At 34.8% G+C, this 13,236-nt stretch overlaps 1 protein-coding gene across 1 annotated transcript in view; it reads right to left on the bottom strand.

Annotated features, from left to right (window-relative positions):
• Window positions 1-13,236, bottom strand: part of LOC132499746 (nesprin-1-like) — a 102,552-nt gene that overhangs the window by 17,611 nt on the left and 71,705 nt on the right. Inside the window, exons 14-19 of the mRNA XM_060114312.1 lie at window positions 8,035-8,131; window positions 7,091-7,293; window positions 4,863-5,027; window positions 4,247-4,399; window positions 3,103-3,246; window positions 705-878 (exon numbers count right to left, since the gene is read on the bottom strand). Of these exons, the coding sequence (XP_059970295.1) occupies window positions 705-878; window positions 3,103-3,246; window positions 4,247-4,399; window positions 4,863-5,027; window positions 7,091-7,293; window positions 8,035-8,131 (936 nt within the window). The remainder of the gene's footprint in view (window positions 1-704; window positions 879-3,102; window positions 3,247-4,246; window positions 4,400-4,862; window positions 5,028-7,090; window positions 7,294-8,034; window positions 8,132-13,236) is intronic.

Genomic DNA, 13,236 nt, shown 5'->3' with positions numbered 1-13,236 from the left:
CCATTTTAAGGTGAGGAAATAAAGCTAATCAAGGCTTTGTAATTTGCTATATCAGATCTGAATACCTGTCTGACTCACGTCAGATACTCTCTGCTCTTTCTGCTAAGTGACACTGCCTTCCTTCCATGAATCTATTTCGATGATAACAGTGGCAAACCTTTTACCCATCAGTTTCACCCTCCTCTGATGCATAAGTTGATTTATAATAAACCAACTAAATAAGTGAATTAACTGCCACACTCAGTAGGAGGCTGTTCTGCATACAGATCTGTTACTAAAAATAAGACAAAGAAAAATGATTAGTACTCCAAATATATTTCCAGAATTTTATGGTCATGTAAACAGCCCTAGTCCTAGAGGAAAGAAAAAATCTCATAAGACACAAATGATAGATACTGGCTAGAAATGGAATGCAATTATTTATTTTTTATATAGTTAAATATATACAATTTAAAATTTATCTGTAAAATTTTTATCTATATAAATATACCTATATATAAGTATCGAGAGAGAGACAAAATTTTTATTTTATCTATGGTGGATAGGGTTTTCATCTTTAGACATGTGTTTTTGTTTTGAGTTGCCAGTACTAGTCTAGAAAAAGGTTTCTTGTCCTGTCACTGAATTTCTATCATTATATGAACCTCAATCTTATCACACATGCATTAAATTAACTCCATCTCCTGAAGGGGACTTTTCCTTACCTGACGTTTCTGTTTAAAAAGAGCACTTGATTGTGCCTCGTGCTCAAGAACTGTCATAATTTCATCGATTTTCCCAAGTGAGTCATAAAAGACCGTCATCTGCTTTTCTAATTCTTCCAACGGTAACAGCAGCTGCTGAGACTCATAAATGAGTGGAGAGTAACAGTCTTTGACCTTTAAAAATGCAAAGACAAAAATTCCATTAAAGGCCATTAAGGACCATAGCTCTCAGGAATGTTTTCTTCAGGATAGGGTCATTTTGGGCTTACAGAGCTCCAGTGACATTCTTTAATATTTCCTGTGTATTATTAAATTTTGATGTAAAAAAAAGCACTACTGTTATATCACTGAGACAAGTAAATGCTATGGAGTTTTCTCATGAAAATTCATCTAAATCGTCCATCTGGATAGCACTTGCTCATCTAAATGTTAGTGAGCCAGATGGCATCAAATTCCACTTCATAAACTCTGAAACCCATCTTCCCTTTGGCCTCAGAAGCTGACCTAAGACAGTCACGAATTACATTATCTAGACCAACTTGTACCTTCCAACTTTATTTTCAAGAACTCTACTACTTGATCCCTTAGCCGTAGACAAACTTACAAACGTGTTGACTCATTCTTCCCAGAGAGGCCCTGTGCTTTCCTAACCTCCTCCCAGCTCCACACTTTGCTACTCTTCCCCTATCAACATCCCACTCACAACAACCGCTCATGTCATATACAAACTTATTCACAAAGTTTCTCACGCAAGAACATGTCTCTCTAGTCTGAACTGGCCCAGCCGTCATCTGTTACTTGTCTTCTAAAAAAATGCTGTTAGTTTATACACCTGCATTGTCTTTATCTTCAGGATGAGCTCCTGGAGATGAAGATCTCCATAAAGTGTTGCCTTGTCACATTTATGTCAGAATCCAGCACCTCATACAATCCTGCAAGAACTTCCCGTCCCCCTCATTTTATTTAGAGTTTCTCCCAAAGCATTACTTTTGGAAACCAAGAAAGGAAATTAAGTACTCATTAGTAGACCATTTGTTTTTTTCCTTACATTATAATTATTCTCATGCTCTTGTACGCACTGCCTGAAGGAGAAAATCATCTAAAGAACGCTACTGTCCTATTGCCACAAGGCTCAGCTAAAATTACTGAACAAAATAAAGAGAATCTGCTGACATGTATAAAAATCAGTGTGCTTTAGAAGTCTTCCCTGGATACAACAGGAAACTTACCAAGATGCTACATCTAATGCAGCAATTAAGAAATCATGATGACTTACGTGTGTCTAAAAGAGTTCTTTGCTTTCTCAGAAGTTTCCGTAAATCACTAAACCTGACCTAGGCTAAGATGAGCCAGCCCAAGACAGGGCTCTGAAGGCTGCTTGAAGGTTACAAGTTGTTGACTCCAAATTGTACCCAATCTTTATAAATAATCTTAACTTGATTGTTTGAAAGAATTTAAAATTAGCATTCTACTATATACCAGTTTGACAAAATTTTCTTATCTTTCATGGCCATGATTCTTCTTATTTTCACCCATCTCACTTATTCCTCTCTTTCATTAATTCTCCACAGCTGGTTTCATATTGGCTATTCTCTTTCTACTTTTCCTCTCCTAATTAACAGGGTTTTCTGCTGTTATTTCCTTTGTTGTCCAATTCTTCATTATGAAATTTTTCTATTCACTTATATAATCACTCCTTTCTTTTACCAGATATTAATTGCACAATCTAAGTGGACTTTGCCAGCAGTATCACCTTCATAAAATTCAACTTTAGATAGATAAAAAATCCCAGTGAAACTTCCAAACTCTTAAGGAAAATCCCTCAATAGAACAGAAAAGGCTTATGGCTAGTGCTTGATATTCACTGAGCTTCCTGCACAGAAGTGGCATAAATGAATGTATCTTAAGTCCAAGGTAGCTCTGTGAGATGAAGAGGGAGAATTTTCACTGCATTGTGGCTGTGTAAGTGAAAAATAGCATAAATAATCTTAGAGTGGACGTATGTCAAATACATCTCAATAAAAGGTATTTGGGAATTCTTTCTCATTTAAATATATGATGTCTTCCTCCCCCTTCTTCCTCCTATTCTTCTCCCCTTGCTTCTCTCTTTGTTTTATCACTTTCAACTGGTCCTCTGTCCTCACCGAGGAGACCCATCTTTCTATTAAAATACAGCTACTAGTACTTCTAAATTAATAAAGGTAATGCTTGGTATCAACTCCATAGTTTCATTTTTAAAACTCATGACAAAGTTACTAGATGAAGAATCCCAATAAGAAATAAAAACACGATCTGCTAACAAGTAAATGATTTGCCCACGGTGACAGAGAACGAGTAAGGTGAGCTGGAGGCAGTGTTGGCCCCGCACAGAGTGTCATGCTTTAAAATATTTTCCCACCTTGGTTAGCTGCTCTTTGAGCCCAGACACGGTTGCAAACATTTCATTAGCTTCTTCTTGGGAGATCTCTTTGCTAATGAGGTGTGCTGTCTTTGTAATCATCTTATACTGAGCATCCATCACAGGCACCCTCTGCTCAATATCCTACATGAATCATTGAAACAGCTACATTACCACATGATACATTTTCTCTTAATTTCAAGATTTGACAACTGGACACAAATCAGTATGCACTGAATAAAACTCTAGACCTATCATCATCTTTTGGAGATCCCAATGACTACTTTCCTTCATTACTAATATATGATATACTAATAATATCATACAAATAAATGTTTCCTTTAAAAGTCACCATAATCCTTAAGCTAACCTAAAGATAAACTGAGGTAATCTTTACACTTTCAAAATACATATGTTAATGTAGGATGTAAACATTATATCAGGTAAATGCATGTTAACAATTTGGGGCAATTCCCTGATTTTAAAAATTAAACAACTTTTTCTTTAAAAAAAGTAATACATTGTCATTGTAGAAATTTATAAATTAGAGATAATAAGTTAAAGAAAATTTAATACAGTCTTCTCACACCAGAGCCAACATCCTTACCACCACAAGGCTCTGCTAAAATTACTGAACAAAATTAGTATTTTTCCTGTGTGTTTACACCCATTTTTTATTTTTACAAAAAAAGATGATACTATTTTTGCTTTCCTTACTTAATAGTATATTGGAAAAGCCTTTCTATGTCATTAATATTCTTCCATTACTTCATTTTTGAGAGCGGCAGGGTATTCAAAATATGTAAATAGCACAATTCATTTAGCAAATCCTTTATCATTGGAGGCATTTATGTAGAGGTGTTAACTCCAGATGTCTGTTTTTTTCCTAGTACTTTATAATTTGATTGTAGAAAATAAAAAATCTCAATTAAAAACTATTTTGAAGTTACTCTATGGTCAATAAACCTCTTCAAAAAATTCAAATAGATTTTTTTATGAGAGGTGCAAATCAGGATATGTACACATGTCAAATGATGTCAAGGAGACACAGAAACAGCTTTTGCAATGTCCTAAGTAACTTCACTGATCTTTCTATTCACAATAGAATTGGTTTTTCACTTCATGTTCTAGAAAATCAGCTCACCTCTACGTCTTGAATTAATAATTTGACATTAATGAAAGAGACTTCTAAGGGCTCTGAAAGTTTCCTAAGGGCTTCAGTTGCAAAGTCAGATAGGGTAGTAACACAATCTGTGTATTCTTTCTTCATTCTGTCCAACTCATCAGCTCGAGCATACTGTTAAGAAAAGGGAGGGGGGCAACATCGAAAGCCATTAAGCCAAGACTCTGGAAGCTTGTAACTTTCACTTCTACATACTCTCTGGAATGGTTAGGTGGTAGGAAAGACTCTAATTCCTGATTCTTATTTTAGATACACTTGAAGTTAGTCTAATTACTGTGAAAAGAAGAAAGGAACTAGCAGAGAAGCAACGAATTATGATTTGATGCATGAATCATTCCATATAAGTAGGCTCCATATGTCAACATAATCCTTAATCAAGCTTTACATTTCTGTTATGTTCCTCCATTACAAATGGGAAAGAATAAAGGACCAAATATAAACATAACAGTTCTAAACACATCTGTACTCTGCCTTAATAAGCCCATGCTATAACAATAAAAGAGTCTTAAACAGACTGTTTATCACAACATTTATGATGCACCCATGTTCTAGGCATAAATAGATATGAAAAACATACTTGCTTGACTTCCATAAACAACTCTCTCCATCGTCCATTTAGCAATAGTAACTGCTGTTTGAGATCACGGGAAACCATCTCATCACATGTTTCAATCAGAAAATTGCCAGCATCGTTCATGGCAGTGTGCTGCTGTATCCAATGAGGCAAATTTCGAAAAAAGTCCTATACAAGAAACAATGCACACTACTGTAAACCATAAACCAAAAGTTAATAAATGATATGAAAGTAACCAGACTAAGAGAAATAGCTTTGCTCTAAAATCTGTGCAAATTTTAAGGTGAATCCTAAATCTCTTTCAAAAGGGAAATTTTTAATAAAGAAGGTCAAAAATATGAACTAGAAATGCTGAATGTCTTTTTATAAGAATATATGCAATATCTTTTGCTAAAGACAAAACAAAACATGATGACCATTTTGTTATTCCTATTTTAGATAGGAAAAAGCTGAATTTCTGTGAGTGTAAGGGACTCGTGCCTATAGTCTTTAGGCTAGTAAATACCAGTGCCAAAGTCATATAAAAGGCATAATATTTTAGGGAAATATATCGTTTAAAAATCGTTTGACCTGTTACTTTTGATTTTATTCTATTTTATTTTATTTTTTGGCTGCACCATGTGGCTTGTGGGATCTTAGTTCCCTAACTAGGGATCAAACATGTGCCCTCTCATGCCTCAGCGGTGAAAGCACAGAGTCCTAACCACTGGACCGCCAGGGAATTCCCAACTTTTGATTTTAAAATCTGAATACTGTATATGAAGATAATTAACAATCACAGAGATAAACCCTTGAAGGAAAAAATTAAATTATCTGGGCCAAGAACACAATACAATGACATCCTTCCTTATTTAAGGTTACACACTTGGCTATGGAACAGCTTCCACTTGATTTCGAATTAAATGCATATGTGCATGTGCATACATACACATATACACCATGGTAAAAACCAAGGACACCAAAGATAATTCAAAATCGATTTCCTAAGCCATGTGCAGGAGGACTTCTTAGATAAATCGATGAGAACAATTCTGTTTCTGGTGGTTATATTCCCTTGGATGAAATTAACACATGACATCTACTAGGGCACTGCCAGTCTAATCAGAAAAGCCAAAATCTGTGTGGGTTACAGTTGCTCAGATACACAAAAATACTTAATCTATATGAAATATAGAATGGGAAAACATAAAAATTATACATCTACTTGTACAACACAATAACAGAAGAACCAATCTTGCATGACAAGCAGTAATTCTAATGTAAGTACTATACTTCTTTTTTTTTTTTTTTTTTTTTTTTTTTTTTTTTTTTTTGCGGTATGCGGGCCTCTCACTGTTGTGGCCTCCCCCGTTGCGGAGCACAGGCTCCGGACGCGCAGGCTCCGGACGCGCAGGCTCAGCGGCCATGGCTCACGGGCCCAGCCGCTCCGCGGCATATGGGATCCTCCCAGACCGGGGCACGAACCCGTATCCCCTGCATCGGCAGGCGGACTCTCAACCACTTGCGCCACCAGGGAGGCCCAGTACTATACTTCTTAATGGGAATCAGGCATTTTAATCTTTTACATACATATAAATAGTTTTTCCATGAGAAAAATATCAAGCTCCCATTAAGAAGTGTATATGCAGAAATCAGTCCATTCCATGTGATCTTTTAATGTAAATGATATTAAAGTAAAACAGTTAACTCTTGCAAAAAAACACACACTCCTGTAACCGGAGGAAAAAAATCACTCCTACCGAGAACAAGACCATTGACTGAGGGCTGATAAAAATCCCCAAAAGAATAGCCAAAGAGACAAAAATGTAGTGACCCATCTGTTGAACCAGTGTATGCCATCACACAGATTTGGTACTACTTTAGCCAAAGTTGTTTTCATCTTCTCTTAAATTAGGAAATTCTCAGAGGCTGTGCACTGGACCCGCCCCTTCAAGCCCAGACCTTACTGTGTGTATAGCACCCTCTGCTGCCTATTGGGTTTGGCCACTGCTCCATGGGTTACTGCTGTTCTGAACGCAAAAGTCAAACACTGCTTTAACATAACTTTTATAAAGCAGCGTGTTTCTTGGTCTAAAATAATTTAATAACCTGAAAATGCAGCTTTTCAGGCAAAGTCAAGATGTTTGTAACACGTTTGCAGACATATAACACTCCCTAGACAGCTTTGCTGTGAAAATCTCCTATTTCTAAATTCACCTGTGCTTGTTTCCTTTTATAAGAAGGAGTCTTACCTTTTTGGCATGTTCTGACTGATTTAGCATTTTCTCAGCATCCTCTAGCCAAGCCTGAAGACTAGCCACGGTATTGTCATATCGGTCCCAGTTAGCAATGACTTCTTCCAGCATGCTCCGCACGCTTCTGACTTCCACTGAGAGGTTCCTCCACTGGACAGTGGTTTCATTCATGAATTTCATCACATTCTCAGCCTCTTCCACTGAAACGGATAGAACAAATTATAATCCTTATTTTATATTTTAAATGCACCACACCTTTTTTCTACAGTCTATACACTGGTGTGCATTCCTAATTCTTCCTAGGATTTTAAATTCAACAGATATAACATTAGAATTATATTCAGCTAATGTTAGGGACATGTTATACCTTACTCATAGGCATTTATAAAGATTAAAGGCAATGATATATTTTAAATTCCTGATAAATGGGATGCAATAAATGACATATATTTATTTGCATTTTATATGCACTCAGACACATATATAGTATAATCACAAATGCTATAGTTCATTTTCAGCAAATATGACAGATATATCTGCAAATTGAAACAGACGTATTTTACAGTTGTGTCTCTGCACTAACTTAAGTTTTCATAATATTCAAGTCAGTCCACTTTTTGCCTTTAACCATTGGAATTTAAAATAGGTTTGAACATTACAATTTAGAAAACGAATGCTTATTTTCCTCTCTCTTAGAAGGTCACACACACAGACATACACACACACAGGCATATGATTATACAGGATAGGCATTGCACAAGATTATACAGGATAGGCATTGCACAAAGTCAAGGGGACTGAATCCAGTATGTGCTTTCCAGGCCAATGGCATGGTCACACAGAGATTCTGCAGAGAAAAAAATGATTTGATCATACTGAAACCTGTAGGTTCTAAATTCTACTGTATTCAATACTGCAACAAATTCTGTCTTGTGTTTTACCTGAACCATCAGCTTTGACATACATCTCAGCTGTCTGTTTCAAGATCTGGTATGTCACTTCATATTGTTCAAAGAACTTGCTATTTTCTATAAAAGACTAGAAAAAAAGGGAATGGTTAAACGATAACCAATACTGGCTTATGTAGACATGCCAAAGTCAATTTTCTTCAGTATAGATATGTGGATATGTTACCCAAATCTACCAACCTCATTCTTCTGAAAAATACCAAATTAATTCAACTGCCATAAATAACCTGATTATTTCTGAGAATATAACTTGATTCTACACTTTTAATTCTAATTCACTCCTACTTTGAGAAAATATTATATTTCTCCTCCACCCAAGGGTTTGCTTTTAGAAAAGACAGAACTTTCTCCAGAGAACCTGGGGCTAACATTTAAAAAGCACTAAATTTGGAACAATGTTGTAAAGTGTCCCACTGTGTTTTAGCTGTGGGATTCTGTTACTTTTTGAACAATAATTCTGGTGAATCATGGCTCTGAGGAACTTCAGGTTATAAATAACTGGCACAATGCAATGCACACTTTCTTAAAATAAAAAGTAAATACAAAAATATTTACAAGTAGAAAAACGTTAAATAATCACACATTCCATCCACGTTATCCATATGCTGTCATATTTCTATTACCTAGTATAAAAATTAAAGGTAAGATATGTCTATATCTATGACTGTATAAAACTTACATATGTATTAGAGTTACTATAAGCAAATGGATACTATAAAATTGAGAATATACAAAAAATCCTTAGGTGAGTTTTATTATTGTTAGCTCCAGGAAATATGAAATACTTCTTATTTCAAAGATTATTCCTACTTCTGTAAAGTAGAAAGTTAATGTAATTATAAATAACAACATACTACCAAAGGCTTCTTAATTTCTTTTAATAGCATAATTAGTTCCTATGATGTAAACTCAGTAAAATACGTTGTGTCACTATTATAAAATACAAAATTAGCCTTCAAAAACCAGCTGAAGTCCTGAATAGGATGTTGATGAATGCTTAATATGGAGATGCAAAATGTTTGTGTGCAGAGGCAAAACTATTCATACAGCAATTTCATAGACATCCTTAGATTTTATTGATAGAAGTTTATAGTGTTTCAAGATTAAATTAAAAATACATATAATACATTTCATATCATTTTATGTTTGCACTTACTTATATAGTAACTATTCTTCAAAGATATAATGAATAGAGAAAGCTGTGAATTACCTGGGATGGGGTTCCCATTTTTGCATGAGAATTGGTTAGTTCATTATTTAGCCTTATGTCCTACTCCCTTAACCTCTGCCTGCTCCCCAAGTGGGGAAAGAGTAATTTAGTGGAATTTAAACTTTGAATAATTTAACAAATAGGGAGGTCCTGGTTCGATCAAAAATGGAAGATTACACCTAATGTTCAGGACACTGTAAGAAACTGAAGAGATAAATGTATTTGGCAAAGTTTAAAAAAATAGTCTCCATTCAGTTTGGACACAAATTCCAAGAAGCTAATGGAAAAAAAAAATTGTTCGAAGTGTCAAATAAATGGGAAATAGTGCCTATACTGGACATTAAGACTTACACATGCTTTTGCTAGAGTGGTTTACAAATTCATTATAACTGAATAAGAGAAAAGTTATTTCCAGTTTCATTTTTGGTCTAGGGTAGGAGGGGGGGAGAATGCTTTTAGAATATTATAAATGTCGTAGACATTCATTTAAGTGTTTTTGAGCTTTCCTATGAGGAAAACTCGGTAATTAATTTTTGAAGGAAGAAAATTTACTTGTTATTTTAATTTTTGTTTCATTTATTTTTGCCCTTTTTTTCTGAGTCCTGAGTAACTCCATTTAGTAACAAAATTATTTTGTCTATTAGAATCACTTTAGCAGGAGGACTGCTCAATCTCCTTTTTGCTGTGAGCTATCTAGATAAAGTCTCTCAGAAGAATGCAAAATTAAGCACAAATGTTATGTTTAAAATAACAGTGAAAGGATTAGTTTATTTCTTTCAAAATAGGGCTTACATTTGGATATCAAGTTCAACAAATAAGACATGTTGGTCAAGGGACTTTTAAAGTTGGTGGCACTTCAAGAAAAATAAGATATCTCTTTATGCTACAAAATGCAAAGTATTGGTGGAAGGGACTAATTTTCTACTCTCAAAAGATAAATATAGATATAATAAACAAAAAGCTCATCAATTTCACTCAAAGGGAGGTAAACCAGACAATTTAAGATTTTAAAAATCAACTTTGAGAAGTAGTTTCATTAGAACTGCCTATTTACTTTAATAAAATCATTACAAATAATAGACCATATGTTCACATTACTTGTTGCATTCACACAGTCTACGCTTCCAAGAGCTCTTATTTTATGTGAAAGAATGAAACGTTGTCTCATTTCTTCCATTGTAAAATTGGAGCATGTGTTAACTAACATGGTTATGTCATGAACAATTCAAACCAATCATCTTCTGATTTACATTACAGTATGTAATCTCTCACCAAGATCATGTGGCCTAATTTAATCAACAAGCATTTGTGAAGTATTTTCCAAGAATTCCTTGAGCGCTTAGGGGTTACGTACCTTACGTAGCCCCTATGTAGTTCTCTAATTCCCTAACTCTTATAAAAAGTATCTTTTTTTTACAAATGAATAAAATTGAATTGAGAATTCAGACTAAGGAAAAGATAATTATGGAACCCTTACATCCCAAATATTACTTTGCTTATTGATGTAGCAGCATATGGCTCATTACAATCATTTCTTTTAGAAACCAAGTAAAGGATTATATTTAAGAAACTGATTTTATGATTTTATTTGAAAGTCTTCATGCACCTTGAAACAGTCTGTTCTAAAGAGAATGATTTTCCCCAAAACTTCAAAAGAATGAGAGAAGCTCTGTGGGGTATGAGACAGAAGGAAAACAATCATGAGTCAGTCTTTTTTCCTTAAAAAATCCAGGGGGTGGGCTTCCCTGGTGGCGCAGTGGTTGAGAGTCCGCTTGCCGATGCAGGGGACACGGGTTCGTGCCCTGGTCCGGGAAGATCCCACATGCTGCAGAGCGGCTGGGCCCATAAGCCATGGCCGCTAGCCTGCGTGTCCAGAGCCTGTGTTCCGCAACGGGAGAGGCCACAACAGTGAGAGGCCCGCGTACCGCAAAAAAAAAAAAAAAAAAAAAATCCCTAATATTCTATTATTATTATTTTTGTTGTTGTTGCGGTTATTAAAAATTTGGGAAAGATTAAGTTATTTATAAGGTCACATGGGTAGCGAGTAGTTGAGCCATGATTCAACACATTTCTATGTGACTGGTGTCCAGGCTTCAATAATCTCTCCCACCTCACCCCACCCTGCCCCAATAACATGCTGCCCATAACTGACATAATAATAACTAGCAGGTTGCAGGATGGAAGTGTAAAATACTGTCAATTACGGACCAGCATTAAATGGAACTGATACTTATGTGAACTACATTCTTTAGTTCACTGAGCTGCAAGAGATCATTTTAATTATTTGGTCTTTTCAGTTTAAAAAAAAAACACAACAAAAACCTTTTTTTCCCAGCCAATTTTGTTAGAGAGTAAAGTTCAGTACTTAAGCACAAAGGTTTCTGATTCAGAAAGATGTGGATTCAAATCCAGATTCCACTTCTTACTAACTCTGCCACCTGGAGCATGTGACTTGAGCGTTCAAAGGCTCGATTTCCTCAGTGAAACAATGTGAAAATGCCCAGCCCATAGGGTCATCACTGAGAAGGAAGATGACACATGTAAAACACTCGGCACATAGAAAATATCAATATCCTACAATTATTAAAACTATTAAACTATAAATACCTTAAACCCCTTTTTCAAATAGAAGCTTAGGCGATAAATATGTATTTTTTATCAGGTGATAAAATATTAGGAAATATTTATTAAAACCTGATATATTTGTAGAGTTATTAGCAATTTTACAAATAATTTTGAGAGTTACGTTACCTAGCAGTTTAAAATTAGCAGCTCAGTGAATGTCTATGAAGTAGGCAGAAAGTACTGATTTTTTTTTATTCATTAGTAATAATTCTTTACTTACATATGCTTTAGTTGAGAAGTTCAAAGAGAATTATTAACATCTTTGTGTTGGAACATGAACCTGGTGGAACAGTCCCATTAGGTATGTCAACCTAATTGGCGCTCCTTAAATAGCGAGAACAAAGACGCATCTTGAATAATTACCTCTGAGCTCAGAGTGTATCATTTGACATGATTAAACCCGAAAATATAAATGCATATCTGTATTTAATATTTTGGGGACTAATGCAATTGCTGAAACTTAAAAAAAAATCAGATTTCTCATTACTTTCCAAAATCATTCAAAATGAATAAGGGAACATAGCGTCACAGATTTCACATTTTTGGACAAATGTTTCCTAGAAAATTGTAGTAAATCTAAAGAAAGATTTTATTGTTAACCTATTAAACCTTTTTTTTTTCAAATTCATGTTGTTTATTTAGCGCTTAGAAAATAAAATTAAAATGTAGCAAAATATATTATGGTTCTAGGATGCTTCAGTAAAGATATGGTTTCAATAAATATTCAGTCATGCCAGTTACAGAGCCACTGAGATTAGTCAGGTTAGAAATTGGCTTATATTTTAAATTCATCAATTTATCATTTAGAACTTGTGATTCAATATAAATGGAACAGTTACAGGACTGAGATGCCCTATTGACATTAATTTTGTGAGCAAATTTGTACTGTTAATAAATTGGGGGGGCATGTTTAACTAAGAGAAATAAACTGTCATTAATAATTATAATTATCTGATTATATGTAAATGGAAACTGCTAGTTACAGAATAACCTACTTTCCTCCTTAATGCAGGGCTACTACTCTATGTAAATATAGGATTATCTATGCTGATAGCCCAAAATATGAGAAACTCTTCAAAAATTAAGTTGGTACAGAGATTCGCAGACAAAATTTTACTTTTCCTGGGTGCACACAGGAAGCAGTGAAGCTCACAGAATGACTGTACAAACGGCATGCTTGACCTAATTAAAAAAAAAAAAAGATAGTCCCCACATGAACAATTGAGGATTGTTCTAAACTACTCATGATTGGATTTTAGAAACATGAAGATAATCTTTAAGTATTTTAATTCCGGTTCAGTAGTGAGTTCACAGTCAGTTGTATGCAATGAAAAAACTTG

The sequence above is a fragment of the Mesoplodon densirostris genome, chromosome 12 (assembly GCF_025265405.1).
Source record: "Mesoplodon densirostris isolate mMesDen1 chromosome 12, mMesDen1 primary haplotype, whole genome shotgun sequence".
NCBI lineage: Eukaryota > Metazoa > Chordata > Mammalia > Artiodactyla > Ziphiidae > Mesoplodon > Mesoplodon densirostris.
This window is presented reverse-complemented; position numbering and strand designations above follow the sequence as displayed.